At 39.2% G+C, this 12,918-nt stretch overlaps 1 protein-coding gene across 4 annotated transcripts in view; it reads left to right on the top strand.

Moving 5' to 3' along the window:
- Positions 1 to 12,918, top strand: part of LOC107084920 (rho GTPase-activating protein 29-like) — a 42,224-nt gene that overhangs the window by 22,794 nt on the left and 6,512 nt on the right. For 3 of the 4 annotated variants that reach the window (XM_015374984.1, XM_015374985.1, XM_015374986.1), the window contains 12 exons: positions 3,190 to 3,286; positions 3,830 to 3,902; positions 4,375 to 4,435; positions 4,863 to 5,009; positions 7,013 to 7,077; positions 7,160 to 7,270; positions 7,356 to 7,436; positions 7,722 to 7,904; positions 8,029 to 8,166; positions 8,254 to 8,444; positions 10,402 to 10,571; positions 11,990 to 12,118. In XM_015374984.1, coding sequence (XP_015230470.1) covers positions 3,190 to 3,286; positions 3,830 to 3,902; positions 4,375 to 4,435; positions 4,863 to 5,009; positions 7,013 to 7,077; positions 7,160 to 7,270; positions 7,356 to 7,436; positions 7,722 to 7,904; positions 8,029 to 8,166; positions 8,254 to 8,444; positions 10,402 to 10,571; positions 11,990 to 12,118 — 1,446 coding nt within the window. Of the gene's footprint in view, positions 1 to 2,093; positions 2,219 to 3,189; positions 3,287 to 3,829; positions 3,903 to 4,374; positions 4,436 to 4,862; positions 5,010 to 7,012; positions 7,078 to 7,159; positions 7,271 to 7,355; positions 7,437 to 7,721; positions 7,905 to 8,028; positions 8,167 to 8,253; positions 8,445 to 10,401; positions 10,572 to 11,989; positions 12,119 to 12,918 lie in introns of those variants that run through there. The other variant, XM_015374989.1, reaches the window with a different exon arrangement.

The raw sequence follows: 12,918 nt of genomic DNA on the forward strand, positions 1-12,918 counted from the left end.
TCTGATCCTCCCTTCTCTCATGACAGCTTACTCTGCTGAACACTCTTTTTCTACCTCCTGCAAGCATAATAACAAAGCCTCTATCTTTAGGAATGTTTTTTAGAACATTCAGCTCCTTAGAGGAGGCTCTACATACGCATATAGTTTAACTGATATGTTCATTTATTTAGGTGTACCATTTGGGTTTTGTCTGGTGTGCTTGATTTAACTTGAAATGATGCACCCAGGTTCATAGAAATGAACAAGATCAGATTTAAACAAAATGTTGACAAACCAAAGCGTTTAGTTTTCACAAATGGAGTAAAGGTTTTAAATATTATAAAATCCTGTCTATGTTTGGTTGGAGAATTTACAAAGTGTGTATTTGTAATGGAGATGATCAAATGCACACTAGACTCCTTAAACTGTTAACTCTCATAGGAAGCCCTAAAAACAGACATACACTTCAATTGTTTTAAATGGCAGCTTTTTAAAATCAAACCTTTGATTTTATTGACAAACAGCCATCTGATGCTATAGCTTTACTCCAATTTTATTAGCAGTTTTAGCAACTTTGAAAGACTATATGCCTCCTTCTTAAAACAAATTGTGACTTTTTTGGCTCCTGATGTCCAGATAAATTACATTAATAGATATTCTGCAATTTGGTCACCTGAGCACCAAATGATGGAATAACCCGTAAAAGCTAAGGATACTTTTTTTAAGTCTATAAATCAATCAGGAAAATGTAATATAGAAAAACCGCTGTGTAACTCCACAGTTTGTAGGGGTTTAATAAACATGTTATTACTTTATGTTTGTCTTTGAATTCTGGTTTTGGACTGAGCGGTTAAGTCTGATCGTGCTTTATTTTTTATGTAGATGCATAAAAATAATAAACGAAAAATACTGGAAGTAAAGAAATTTACATTTTCTGTTAAAAATTCAATAAAATATCTTTTAGATAATCTCTTTGTTAACACTGATTGATGGAAGCTCCAGAATAAAGTTCTATATAGGTTTCTAGTAGGGCTGCAACTAACGATTATTTTTCTGATTAATCGATTAATAATCGGATAGCCAAACGTTCCTTAAAGAAGACTTTTTTACAAAATTAATCCAGGTAAAACTAAAACTTTTCAACTTTAGGAGTTCTTTATAGAGCATGTTTTTTTTAAATCTTAAATAGTAAATATTTATATATGTATTTTTTCCAATTTTGATATAATTACTGTTCTAATTACGTTGCACCTTTAGCTAAAGGTATATTTTACAGTTGCTATTCTCCATTTAATGATTAATCGATTACAAAATTAGTTAACGAGTATTTGAATAATCGCTTAATCAGGATTAATCTGATTAATTGTTTCATTCCTAGTTTTTACAATGACTTGCTTTTAAAGAGCTGCTTAAAGTTGAATATAAACAAGCTTCTGATGACTAATCCATGGACTCTTCTGCCACTAGGTGGTCAGAATCGCTCACTTCTTGACCCCTCCCCTCTTCTTCTTGTACTACTAACTGTACCCTTAAGAACCGAGGGAAAAATTAACCATCTGATCAAACTGGACTAGATTTGATCTACTTTCCTCTTGTCGGCTGATAACTTTGGTCCAACATGAGATCAAATAGTTACGAAAATTGTCCAATTCTTTTTATGTAGTCGTTTACCTCCATGCCATAATGTCACATTTAGCTCTACAGGACCAAAAGCACCTCGACTCGGCGAACGCTGGAGGGATCTCTGCTACTGACGGACGGGTGATTCGACAGTGTAGTTCTTTTCCCATACAAACAATACCATTTTTTCCCAATGATGTAACTTCCACTTTGGGACTGTTGGTTGGGGCCCGAGCGAGTAGTGGCATTGTATTCCAGCAAGCCTCAGGATGTCCTGTTGGGGGGTAGGGGTGGGGTAGAAGAGGAGGACACGGAACGGCACAGGAGTCGTGTGCGTTTTATCGCCGTTGGCTACAGTAGTTGCTTTGGGATTAACTAGAAGCTTCCAGAGGACAACGAAACCTGCGCAAGTCATTGTATCCTGAACGGCTGTCACCTGTGGCTTACTCTGTTTTTCACTGGATGTGCTTCGCTGCTTTTCCTTCTGGGAGTGAAAGCTGCTTAAAGATTGGAAATTTCTCATATTTAAGGCTGATCAGAAGCTTTGGTTAATCGGTTTTGCCTCCAGAATCAAGTAGGTTCATTACGGTTAGGAGGAGGCCAAGAACAGTTAATGAAGGTGGGTCATTTCTGATGAAGTTCTTTTAAGTTTCATTTGATCATTATTTCTAAATTGAATTGAGAAATAACCTGAGAAAAAAAAAGCATTGTCCTGTTAGGAAATGACATGTGACATTTCTTTCATCACGTTTCAAGGCATGAACAAAATTGTGAAACTGTAGCCGTTACACATTTTTATGTTCCTCCTTCAGAGATACAAAAAACAAAACAAAAAAACAATTGAAAACATGTAGTTTAGAGTCATGTTATTGAGAGATATGGAAGGTATGAATTTTTCCAACATTAGATTTTCCCATAAAGAAGAAAAAAAAGTGCTGATCTCCGTGGTCATCGAGAAATAAAGTTGGATTTCCACAAAAGTTTCTCCTTTCTATGCGTTTGAACTCTAGAAATGTTCATTGTTCCAGTGGAAGGGGAGGACGGAGGAAATGATGCAGAGCGCCTCCATTTGACATCACGTATTTATCGTTGCGCCTTTTCTCTTGCTTTTTGACCATCTTTTTGGGGGAGTTAATTTTATTTTTTTCTCCGTCAGAACAGGAAGTTTATTGTAGAGCCTGATTACAGCCGTATTTACCCCCCTCTCTCCCTTCATTTTGTCCTCAGTCATCGCTGTGTTTAGACTTGCAGCAGGAAACTACTGCTTGGCCAGATTACAGCAAAATATACACACTTGCAGCCCCTGCTTATCTTTTTAAACTACAAAGTTGTTTTTGGACCCTTTCGGGGGGGGATTTCTGATTTGTTTTAAAAATCTCAGTACACAATCTGATTGGCGAGTACTCTTGGTTTTTTTTAGGAGTGTACCGTGACTCTAGAAGTTTTCATTAACTCCATGTTTGACATCATCAACAGGATGGTGAATCATACCGTGGAGCTGATGCCTCTGAACAAAGGAGGCACACAGGATTCATCAGCTCGCTGTCCTGCCAAATCCTGACTCAGTCTCTCTTTCTTACATTTCACCAGGTGTTAACTTCAATGAGGTGAATGAGGAGAACAAACAGAAGCTTTTTGGTGAGATCTACTCTGCTATTGACACATTGGCGTTCACCTTTGGCAATGTGTAAGTCTGACCCTACCGTTGTGAACACTTTTTTTTTACTGGATGGAAATAAACAAAGATGTTAGACCAACTAAGCATCAATGATTACTTATGATTTGAAGCAGTTAATTGGCTGGAATGTACTTATTGTTGCTGCTGTCATAAAGCTTATACAAGTTTGATGCATAAATTCGTATAACCTTCATCAGGTAATACAAGTTTGATGCATAAATGGAAAGAGCTACTAACTCATCTTACGAACCTGCAACATTGTTTTTTTTCCTGTCTTTTGTCATAAAATTGGATTGAAAAAATAACTGTAAATCAGTCAAATCAGAATCTGCAGGTCAGACCCAAAAGGAAACAGGAAGCTGAGTCATTTTAACATTTAATACATCTCATAGCTCAAGCAATAATCTATAACTCCCCACTTTATTTGTTGTAATTCTGAATCTTTATCCTTTCTTTAAAACCAAAAAGAATGAGTTTTACTGATTTTCAGGGGTAATTTTTCTCAGTTTTTCACACTAACCTTGGTTTTTATCTTTCTGATTTTTCCTCCAGAGTGTCTGACTTCCTTATGGGAGATGTAGAGAATGGATCGGTGTTGGGGCTCCCCCTGACTAAGAGATGTAGGGTAAGAAAAGTAAATATTTATGTCCGACAGCTGATTCAAATGGGCTCAAGTCTGTTTCCTTTTAGAAAGGTATCTAATATAAAATAATAATAATAAAAAAAAAGAGTCATGTCTTTTTTTACTTTTAAGCCCCAGTTTTAACACCAGGATGTGGCTTACTGAAGCTGAATTGTCCAGCCAGACATGTGAAAGATTACCCTGCAGAGAGCAGAGTTCAGGGGTGAACAAAGCCCTCTCTGGCTGACGCATTTACCTAAATGGTCCTCCTCCGGTGCTACATTTTTGGTGCGCCTTGTTGTTTTCCTGCTGGAGTTTTTACTGTAAAAGTGATCTTAGGAGGAAGTGGACTCTGATAAGGATTGTTTCATGCATGTTTCTGGAGCGTTCTGTTTTTCCATGTAGGAAATGCTTCCTTTCCACCCTGCTTTGTATTTATTTATTTATTTTTAAGCATTCTGTCTTTTTCTTTCAGTCTTCTGAGAACCTTTCTGTGGAATCTGGTGGATCCGGTCCTGAGAAAGATGATCCACCAGGTAATTCAAATGGAGGACACAGCTACTGTTCTCCCTGAGCACCAATAGATTGAGAGGTTAAAAAAAAAAAACTACAGCTAAAAATATGCAGATAAGTGGTGTGTGAATCACTTTTTATGCAGAGATGCTATTGCTGCTTTATGTTTCTGGGCATATATTTCTACACACTGCTTGTGTTGTTTGAAGGATTAAGTCAATAACAAGCAAACACCTTACTGATCTTATACATGTCTGCTGTCAGTGTTGGTTAGCCTCCATGGTATTAGCCCATATCACTGTTAGCCAAGGTCAGATAGCTTTTTCCCCCCCTGACTCACAGTCCTGGATGTCGCCCTGTAACCATTCATATGGTGCACTTGTAGATCTCATGTTTAGTGTCCATCGGTTAAACCTATCCTCTTTTCTTCTTTTTCCTTTGCAATCACAGGGCCTTCTCCTCCGGTTCGGCCCGAAGAAGTGGACAGGACCCTGCAGCGACAGGACAGCGGAGTGGAGTCAGTGCTGCTCTATGCCAAGGCGTGGTCCAAGTACACCAAGGAGCTCCTGGCATGGGTGGAGAAAAGGCTTAGTGTGGGTGAGTTAGAAAGAGCACCTTCAAAGAGCAAGGCTGTAAATAAAATATGACAGCATTGATTCAGACTTCTCCCAGTTGGTGTTTTACTTAAAAATTTTGGTTTTAATGCAGGGATTCAATTATTTAAACCTAGGCCTTAATTGGCATTAAAATTCATTAAATGTGTTTATCGTGGCATTTAAAATGCTTTATAAAAAAAAAAAAAAGCTTATTAAAACAATTTCGTCAGATATATTATAGCAAATATAACTGGTTTCGCGTGTTTGCATGGAACTGCTTCCTGTCGATCGTAAAGCCGTATGTTCAGAAAAGAAGTTCAAGGCAGAGAAAAAGCTAGAGAATGGGAAAATGCAAATTTCAACAAAAATGGCTGGAAAACAAGGAATTCGGGATATCTGCAGCCTGTCGACTCTAAAGATGACAAAGCATTTTATATATATTAGGGATAGGACGGTTTATGAAAACCGTCCGAACCGTTCGGTTCGACTGTCTCGGTTCGATTCGCGTGTGTTGCATTCGGTTCATATGCGGCTCCTTTTTCTCATAGGCGAAGCGTTTACACTCCAGAGCAGAAGGTGGCGGTACTGCGACCAAAGCCAACCACCAGTAGCAAACAAGAAGAAGAAGAAGCGAAGCAGCGTAGCCGGGTGTAGCAGAAAAAAATCAGTTGTTGTGGCGAATTGTGTCGGTATGACCAGTGGGAAAGAACAGGAGTCGGAAGCAGCACGTTATAGTTCTGCTGTATTGGACCACTCTGCATTTCGAGTGACCTACGATGACGGCGGAAAGAAAGTTGTGGATAAAAGTGCAACAGTGTGCAAGCATTGTGCAACATGTTTTGTTTATGCTAACAGCAACACGACCAACATGTCAGGCTAACAATCGACATATATACCGAACCAAACGGAAAACCGTGACCACGAAACCGTGAACCGAACCGAACCTTGGATTTTGTGAACCGCTCCACCCCTAATATACATATGTATGTGTATGAGAATCACATATAAACCCTGTAACGTGACTAACTTTGACTAGTGATTGACTGGTTAGAAAATAAAGAAAATCCTACCTTCTTTGTTACCACATACCAGAAGGGGGACCAAGTCATGTTTTTCCAAGTCATGAATAATTCTCACTCAATGAGGAGCCCAGCCTGAAAGTTCAACAGTGTCTGGAAAGTTAGTCCGAAAATGTGACATTTTTTATATTACAAGTTACTTTTGTTAGCAAGTAATACGTCTCTTTACAATATTTCCATCCATGTAAAATAATGTTACTGATTATCTTTTTTGACAATTACAAAATTAAGGTCTGTAATAGTTTTTCATAAATACCTGAATCCCACAGGTTTAGTCAAAACTGACAGTACAGATTGTAACACATTACCCGTCTAAATAACTGTAATAATAATGCCTAAATTTAGTCTGTAGCTCTTAGCAGTATTTAACAACTGTTAAAAACCATCCTTTGCCTTCATTTTTTAGAACTGAAGCTTAAAATCATTAAGTCACAACTTCCACTCTGAAGAGTGTTGCTGTAAACATAACCTGTATGGGTTTTTCAGGTTCTAGCCACACATTTCAAGCTGTCAATCATCTGATTTAAGTTGGCGAATGATTTGTGTGTATATCTCCAATTCATTTGTATGTTTGTTGTGTTTGATTCCCTCTCTTGTTGGTGTCGAATGTAATGCAGTCCCAGGGTTTTCCCTCTTGTCAGCACTGTTTGGTCAGCTTTATATTTGGTTTTAGGTCCAAACAAAACATTTTAGAGAGAGTCTGAATGAGGGGATTTACTGGAGGTTTGTTTGATATTATCTCAGCTCCAGGTTTGAGTTTGTAGTGTGAGATCTTTTGTTTGTTAGACTAGTTAATGAATGGTTTCAGCTGAACCTACAAAGCCCTGCATTTACACTGTACAGGACGGACCGTAAAGAGCTATTGATTAGAGCAACAAAAGCAGCCTTCAGAAATGAGCTTGAAATGTTCTGTTCTTGTTTCCAGATATCGAGTGTGCCAAAAGTTACGCCAAAATGGCAGAAACTGCCAAGACGCTTGCAAGTCAGCAGGTGAGAAAATGCTGCGGCGACTCATTTTTGTATCTGATGCATTCCGAGCGCTGACGTTAGGGCTTTCCCTCCCACGCTTCAGGAGTTCATGCCGTTCCACGAGACGTACACCACTGCCTTCAAAAACGACATTGAATACAGTCAGCTGGTACTTCAAACCGCAGCAGTACTCCAAAGCAACAAATTTGTCCAGGTAATCCATCATTTTTATTTTGATTGAAATCATGACTAACAAAGGAAAGCGAGAGGTTCTAAAGACGGAGTGTGTTTGTTCGCAGCCTCTCCAGGCCAGAAAGAATGAGCTGGACAAACTACGGAAAGAGGTCAAAGAGCAGTGGCAGAGAGAGCAGAAGAAAATGGTGAGCTGCTGACTGAGAGTGCTTTGTTTTTATCATGAGGTCATCCAAAGTAGCAGCCGCTTTCCTAACAGTATAACCAGCAGTTGCTCCGATTTTTGCACTCCTTTTGTATTTAAAAAGGGAATATATAAGATTTATTATTGCAAAATGATAAACTCTGTTGCATTTTATGTGTTATATCTAAATTATGGTTTCATTTTTTAAGTAGCATTTTTATGCTACTGATAACTGCGTGTGAGTTCCCTCTCTGCCTGTGAATAAACAATTTTGTTCTGTTTCTGTCAGCAAGAGGCAGAGAGCGCTCTGAGGAAGGCCCGGCTGCTGCAGGCCCAGCGGCAGGAGGAGTACGAGAAGGCCAAGGTGAGCACCAGCCGCCTGGAGGAGGAGCAGATAGCAGGAGGAGGGAGCGCAACTGCAGCCAAGCAGCTGGAGAAGAGGAGAAGGCTGGAGGAGGAGGCCCTGCAGAAGGTAGAGTGCATCCTCTTTAGAATTGTATTTACAGTCGATTTCTTTTTCTTCAGCTGATTATCGCTGCAGACAATTATTCATGTTATTTTTAAGAATAAGCAGCTATATGTCTTCATTCTGACAGGCGGAGGAGGCCAGGGAGCACTGCAAAGCCTGCCAGGTTGATGTGAGCGTGAAGAGAGTGGACCTGGCTAACACCAAGAGTGAAATCATCACTCAGATCAGAGAAATGGTCTCCCAGTGCGACCTCACCCTCAAAGCTGTATGTCCAGAGCTTTAATGTCCTGCATGCTGACAAATGGAGAGTGAAATAAAGCAGAATGATTTATCAGGTCGGTCCTCGTTGCAGGTCACCGTCAACTGGTTCCAGCTCCAGCAGGCCCAGGTGGTGTCTTTACCCATCAACCACCAGAGTCTGTGTGAAAATGCCAAGCAGTACGAACCGGGCCAGCGTTACATCGAGTTCGTCAGGAGTTTGCCGGCTGACGGGCCTCGCCTGGAGACGCAGTCGTCGGATTCAACTGTCACTCATAACGCCTGGTGAGATGCCTGACATACCAGACTGAAAATGACAAGCGGCTCCCGTTTAGCCACTGTGTGAAGTCTGGGTGTAACATGATGCCATGAGATGTCATGGTAAACAGTGATGACATTTATTTACAGAGGGAAGTCACAGAGCCTTATCCGGTTACCGTCAGCCAAAGCATCTGCTTTTATCTATCAACTCTAAAAGACTTTTCCATTAATTCAATTCTAAAACAATTATAGGGATGCTCCAGTTTGCTGTTGATGCCAATCACTCATGAGGGTCAATCACCACAATCACATGGAAATCCTACCACTGACTATGTGGTCTGGCGACATTAAACAATAAGATCACCTTGCAGACCCCATGCAACCGGTATTCATTCAAAAGGACAAATAAAAAACCTGCCAACAGTAATAAAATATTTTACATATTGAAAAAAGTTTTTTAATTATATAAAAAGTCAGAGAAATATCACAACACTGCCTCTATCAAATGATGTTATGTTAAAAGGAAACATTTAAGCATAAACACAGGCTTCGTTTAAATAAATAATCAGAATTACTCAATCAAAAGTGAGAACATGGCTGATTGTTTTTGTTGATGTGCAAACTGTGCAGTTTGAAAGAGTGACTGAGAGCCTCTTGTCTGTGACCTAGAGTAGTCAAACTGCAGAACAAAGGAAAGAAGCGGAGGAGTTAGATTTGTTTCGAGGTTATATTTGTTTCTTTTTTACATCACGCTCATCGAGGGAAGTGAAGGCAATTGTGTTGCATTACCTGCAGATTCATTTTATTTAATTTTTTTGCAGTTAGCCTAGATAACTTCTCATACTCCGTCTAGTGTTTGTTTTTTAAATGTTGTGTTGTTTTCATTGTTTTAATGCATTTTGATATTTTACCTTCCGAGGTATTTTTGTCATCACAAGACACAAACTTCACATCACTCTCAAAACGCAAAAGTCCCACACAACAGTGTTTATGATTAGCTTGGAGGGGCTTCATAATGTGAAGGAAAGTGGGAGATATACTGCAGGCTGTGAAATAAGAGATGCAGATGATCAGTTTTTATTATCTATATGGAGCAGCAGACCACTAAATGAAGGGGACAGTTTGTTTTAAATATACTCTGGACCTCACTACTGGGAAGCAGAGTGAGAGAGTGACTGGAATTGTTTTGGAAAGCGTGAAACAATCGGGGTGGTGGGTGCTTCCTGTGGAAAGGATTGCGGTCAGCAGACACAGAAGCTAACGACGTTGGCTTCCCCCTCAGTTAGCTGAACTTCTCTCATTATCAGGCCCCCATATGAACACACTCAGCTGTCCTACTAATTTCTATAAAGTGTTTTTTTCTTTTTTTGGGGGGGGGGCTGGTTATTGTTGACACAGGTTTGTGATCACTCACACAAACCCATGCACATACCAGACAGATGGGGAATAAGAGAGCGCTTTGTTCTCCAACCACGACCCACCCCCACCCCTCCCCTTCTGATCCTTCTGATCAAAAGAGTTCAGCTTGGGAGAGAGGAAATGAAACTTTGGCGCATGCACACACCCACGCTCCCGTTTACCCACCACACTGCTCCCTGAAAAGCTTAAATATAGACCACTGACCTACTTGATGGTGTATTGTGGGATACTTTGGGGTAACAATGGGAAGCACGGTTTATAGATGAGCTGGACACTTCAGTGTCAGTTAGTCGTCATTATCCAGTAATTGTTTGGTATGTTTGATGTTCTGATCTCATGATATCAGGATTAGTCAGGGTGGATCCCGTCATTGCTGATTGTATTAGCAAACATAATAAGCAGCTGTTTCTTCAGCTGAGGATCTATGAATCTAATTATCACTCAGAGAAATTAAAATGGGTTTGAATGTTTTACATTTTCTGAAATGCTCTAAGTTTTAGCTCACCTTGGTCTACTTAGATTTCAGTTTGTTTTATGTTTTGCTCTTTTTTTTCTGACTCAGGCTGCCTTTAAACAAGCGTTCTCTGAGCGGCAGCCACTCGTCTCACAGCAATCTGTCGCAGATGTCCGTCACCTCTGACGTTCTGGGTGGGGAAGACGTGGACGGTCAAAGCAGTAGCCAGCACGCCAAAATAGCAGAGAGACGCTCCAATGGAGGCACTGATATCCAAGGTATGCTTCTTTTAACGTTAACCTGAAAAAAATGGATGTCCAACTTTTTTTCTTATTTAAACTGAGCTGATTTAGGATTTTTTTTTTGGGCATATTTATGAAACTTTTCAATAAATCCTAAAGTAGTAACTAGAGTGCTTTTTTTCATATTTGTTTAAGCATGTCTTACTATACAGCTGGTTAAAATATTTCAAGATTATTTTGCAAAATGTACCAAATCAAATACATTATTCAAAACTTGCTTTAAATCATTTCATATAAACTTGGCCACATTTCATTAATATTATGTGGTTCACTAGTTTTCCTGCTCTGAGTCACAAATTAAGGTCTAAACCAGGGGTCAGCAACCTTTCTAATCCAAAGAGACATTTTACCCAGAGCCCAGCTAAATAAAACAGTTCAAATATTACATGACCTTTGCTTGAAATACTTTATTTTTGTTAAACATCTGCAATAGGAAACTGTTACCATTTCAAACATGAAACAGTTTGTTTCATTGTACAAGTTTTCATAAAGAGGTAGCCTTGATTTAGTTTTTGTCTTCTAAAAGATATTATTTATGTAAAAGTTAAGCAGAAAGTATCCAAGCCAATGACAAGGAATCTAGATCTAAAAAAAAAAATCCCTATTCTTTAATGTCATTGTTTAGGCAAAATAAAATCAAAAGCTGTTAAAGCTTCCAAGAATGGTATTTGTTAGTATACTATATTAAAAACCATTAGTTAGGTCTAATGGGTCACTTTTTGCATTTTTTGATCTAAACTAATCAAACCAAATGTAAGTTGATCATTTCCATAAGCATCATCTGACTCGGTACAAAATATTCAATAAACCAGGATTCTTCCACTAATGTTTAATTGTGGTGCCGTTTATTAAAATGCTATTGCTCACTTTCTCTCTGTAGTGTTTGATGATTGGACTGATCACTGTTTTCTGGTGGTTCAGGTTAATCATCTTCAGATCAATCTTACAGAAAGGTGCTTGTCCAGCTTCATAGTAGAAGGTTGAGCTGCTCTAAATTTATTAGATCTTTGTTTTCTCACTAGAACCACATACTGACCCACAATATGAACAATGGAAACAGCTACAGTATGGTTTTACAAGCTGTTTAGATTAAACTAGGATATCATTTTTAATGAAATGCAGTGGTGACTTTGCAAACCACGTGTCTTATTTAATAATTAACTGTTACAGATGAGAAGGAGACATTCTGAGTCAGAGCTGTTTATTTAAAGAAAAGAAAAAGAACAGCTGTACTTTACTGATATCAGTATCAATGATTAAGGAACTCTATTTACTAAACTATTGACAATCCATCACTCTTCTTTTGTTCCAAATGGACAAATCAGAGGTTGTTTCTCATGGCAGTCACCTGCTTACACTTCATCTAAGTTTTATATTTGCTTTGTTTTTTATAGCACTTCGAATCCAGGGTCCCTTTCGTCCCTGGGCTTCAGCCAGTCAGGGCGGAGGGATGTGCAGCGACACAGAGAGCGCTGGAGGGAGCAGCGAGTCACGCTCCATGGACTCCCCCACTGCAAGTCCAGGTACTGGACCCCCCACCCCACCCTCCCTGTTACACCTTGACTTAATATTTGAATCTCTTGCTGTCAGACTAAGCTATTGAGGCCATAATTTATTATTTGAAATTGGCTTCCCAGAGAGCCTACTTGCCAAAGAACATGAGGTTGCCATGATGAAATAACAGGAGAGACTCTGCCAATCACAGGCTCTCTCCATGCACCCTGGGGCAGCAGACATTTTTGGTGGAATGAACTTGATGTTCACCCAACACAGTTACTGTTGTCTCACAATCAAGAGGCAACCTTGGCAACCAAACACTGGGATGTCTCTTTGCTGAAAGTTGAGCAACACTAATATGACTCTAATGCTCACCTGCTGTCAAGTGACAACCGTAATGTAATGATAAACAAATTTGTTTGTTTGTTTTGGGAAGAACTCAGAGGTTTGTTGGATATCATGAGTGAACAAACATCTTAAAGTCGTAGGGAAGTCGTATTTAAATTTCAAATCATTCTGGCTTAAACATGTATATAAATGTACTCTATCAGATTATATTGTCCCAAAATTTAGAAAATCTCTATTTAAAATAAAAATCCTGTCTTAAAATCTGTGTTTTTTTCGTTATCTTAAGCAGGCCAGTTTTTTATACGTCAGCTTGTACACCTAAATTCAGCCAATCATATATCAACGGTCATCTGTCAATCAAATTTTTTCGGTCATAGCATCTTGATTCATATGTTGCAGCTAATTTACGCAACGGTTGAAATAAGAACTAAGAATCCATTACTTGAGTTACAACCCACTTTTAGCGGGGATGGACGTC

This window comes from Cyprinodon variegatus, unplaced genomic scaffold, assembly GCF_000732505.1.
Source record: "Cyprinodon variegatus isolate N-32 unplaced genomic scaffold, C_variegatus-1.0 Scaffold111, whole genome shotgun sequence".
NCBI lineage: Eukaryota > Metazoa > Chordata > Actinopteri > Cyprinodontiformes > Cyprinodontidae > Cyprinodon > Cyprinodon variegatus.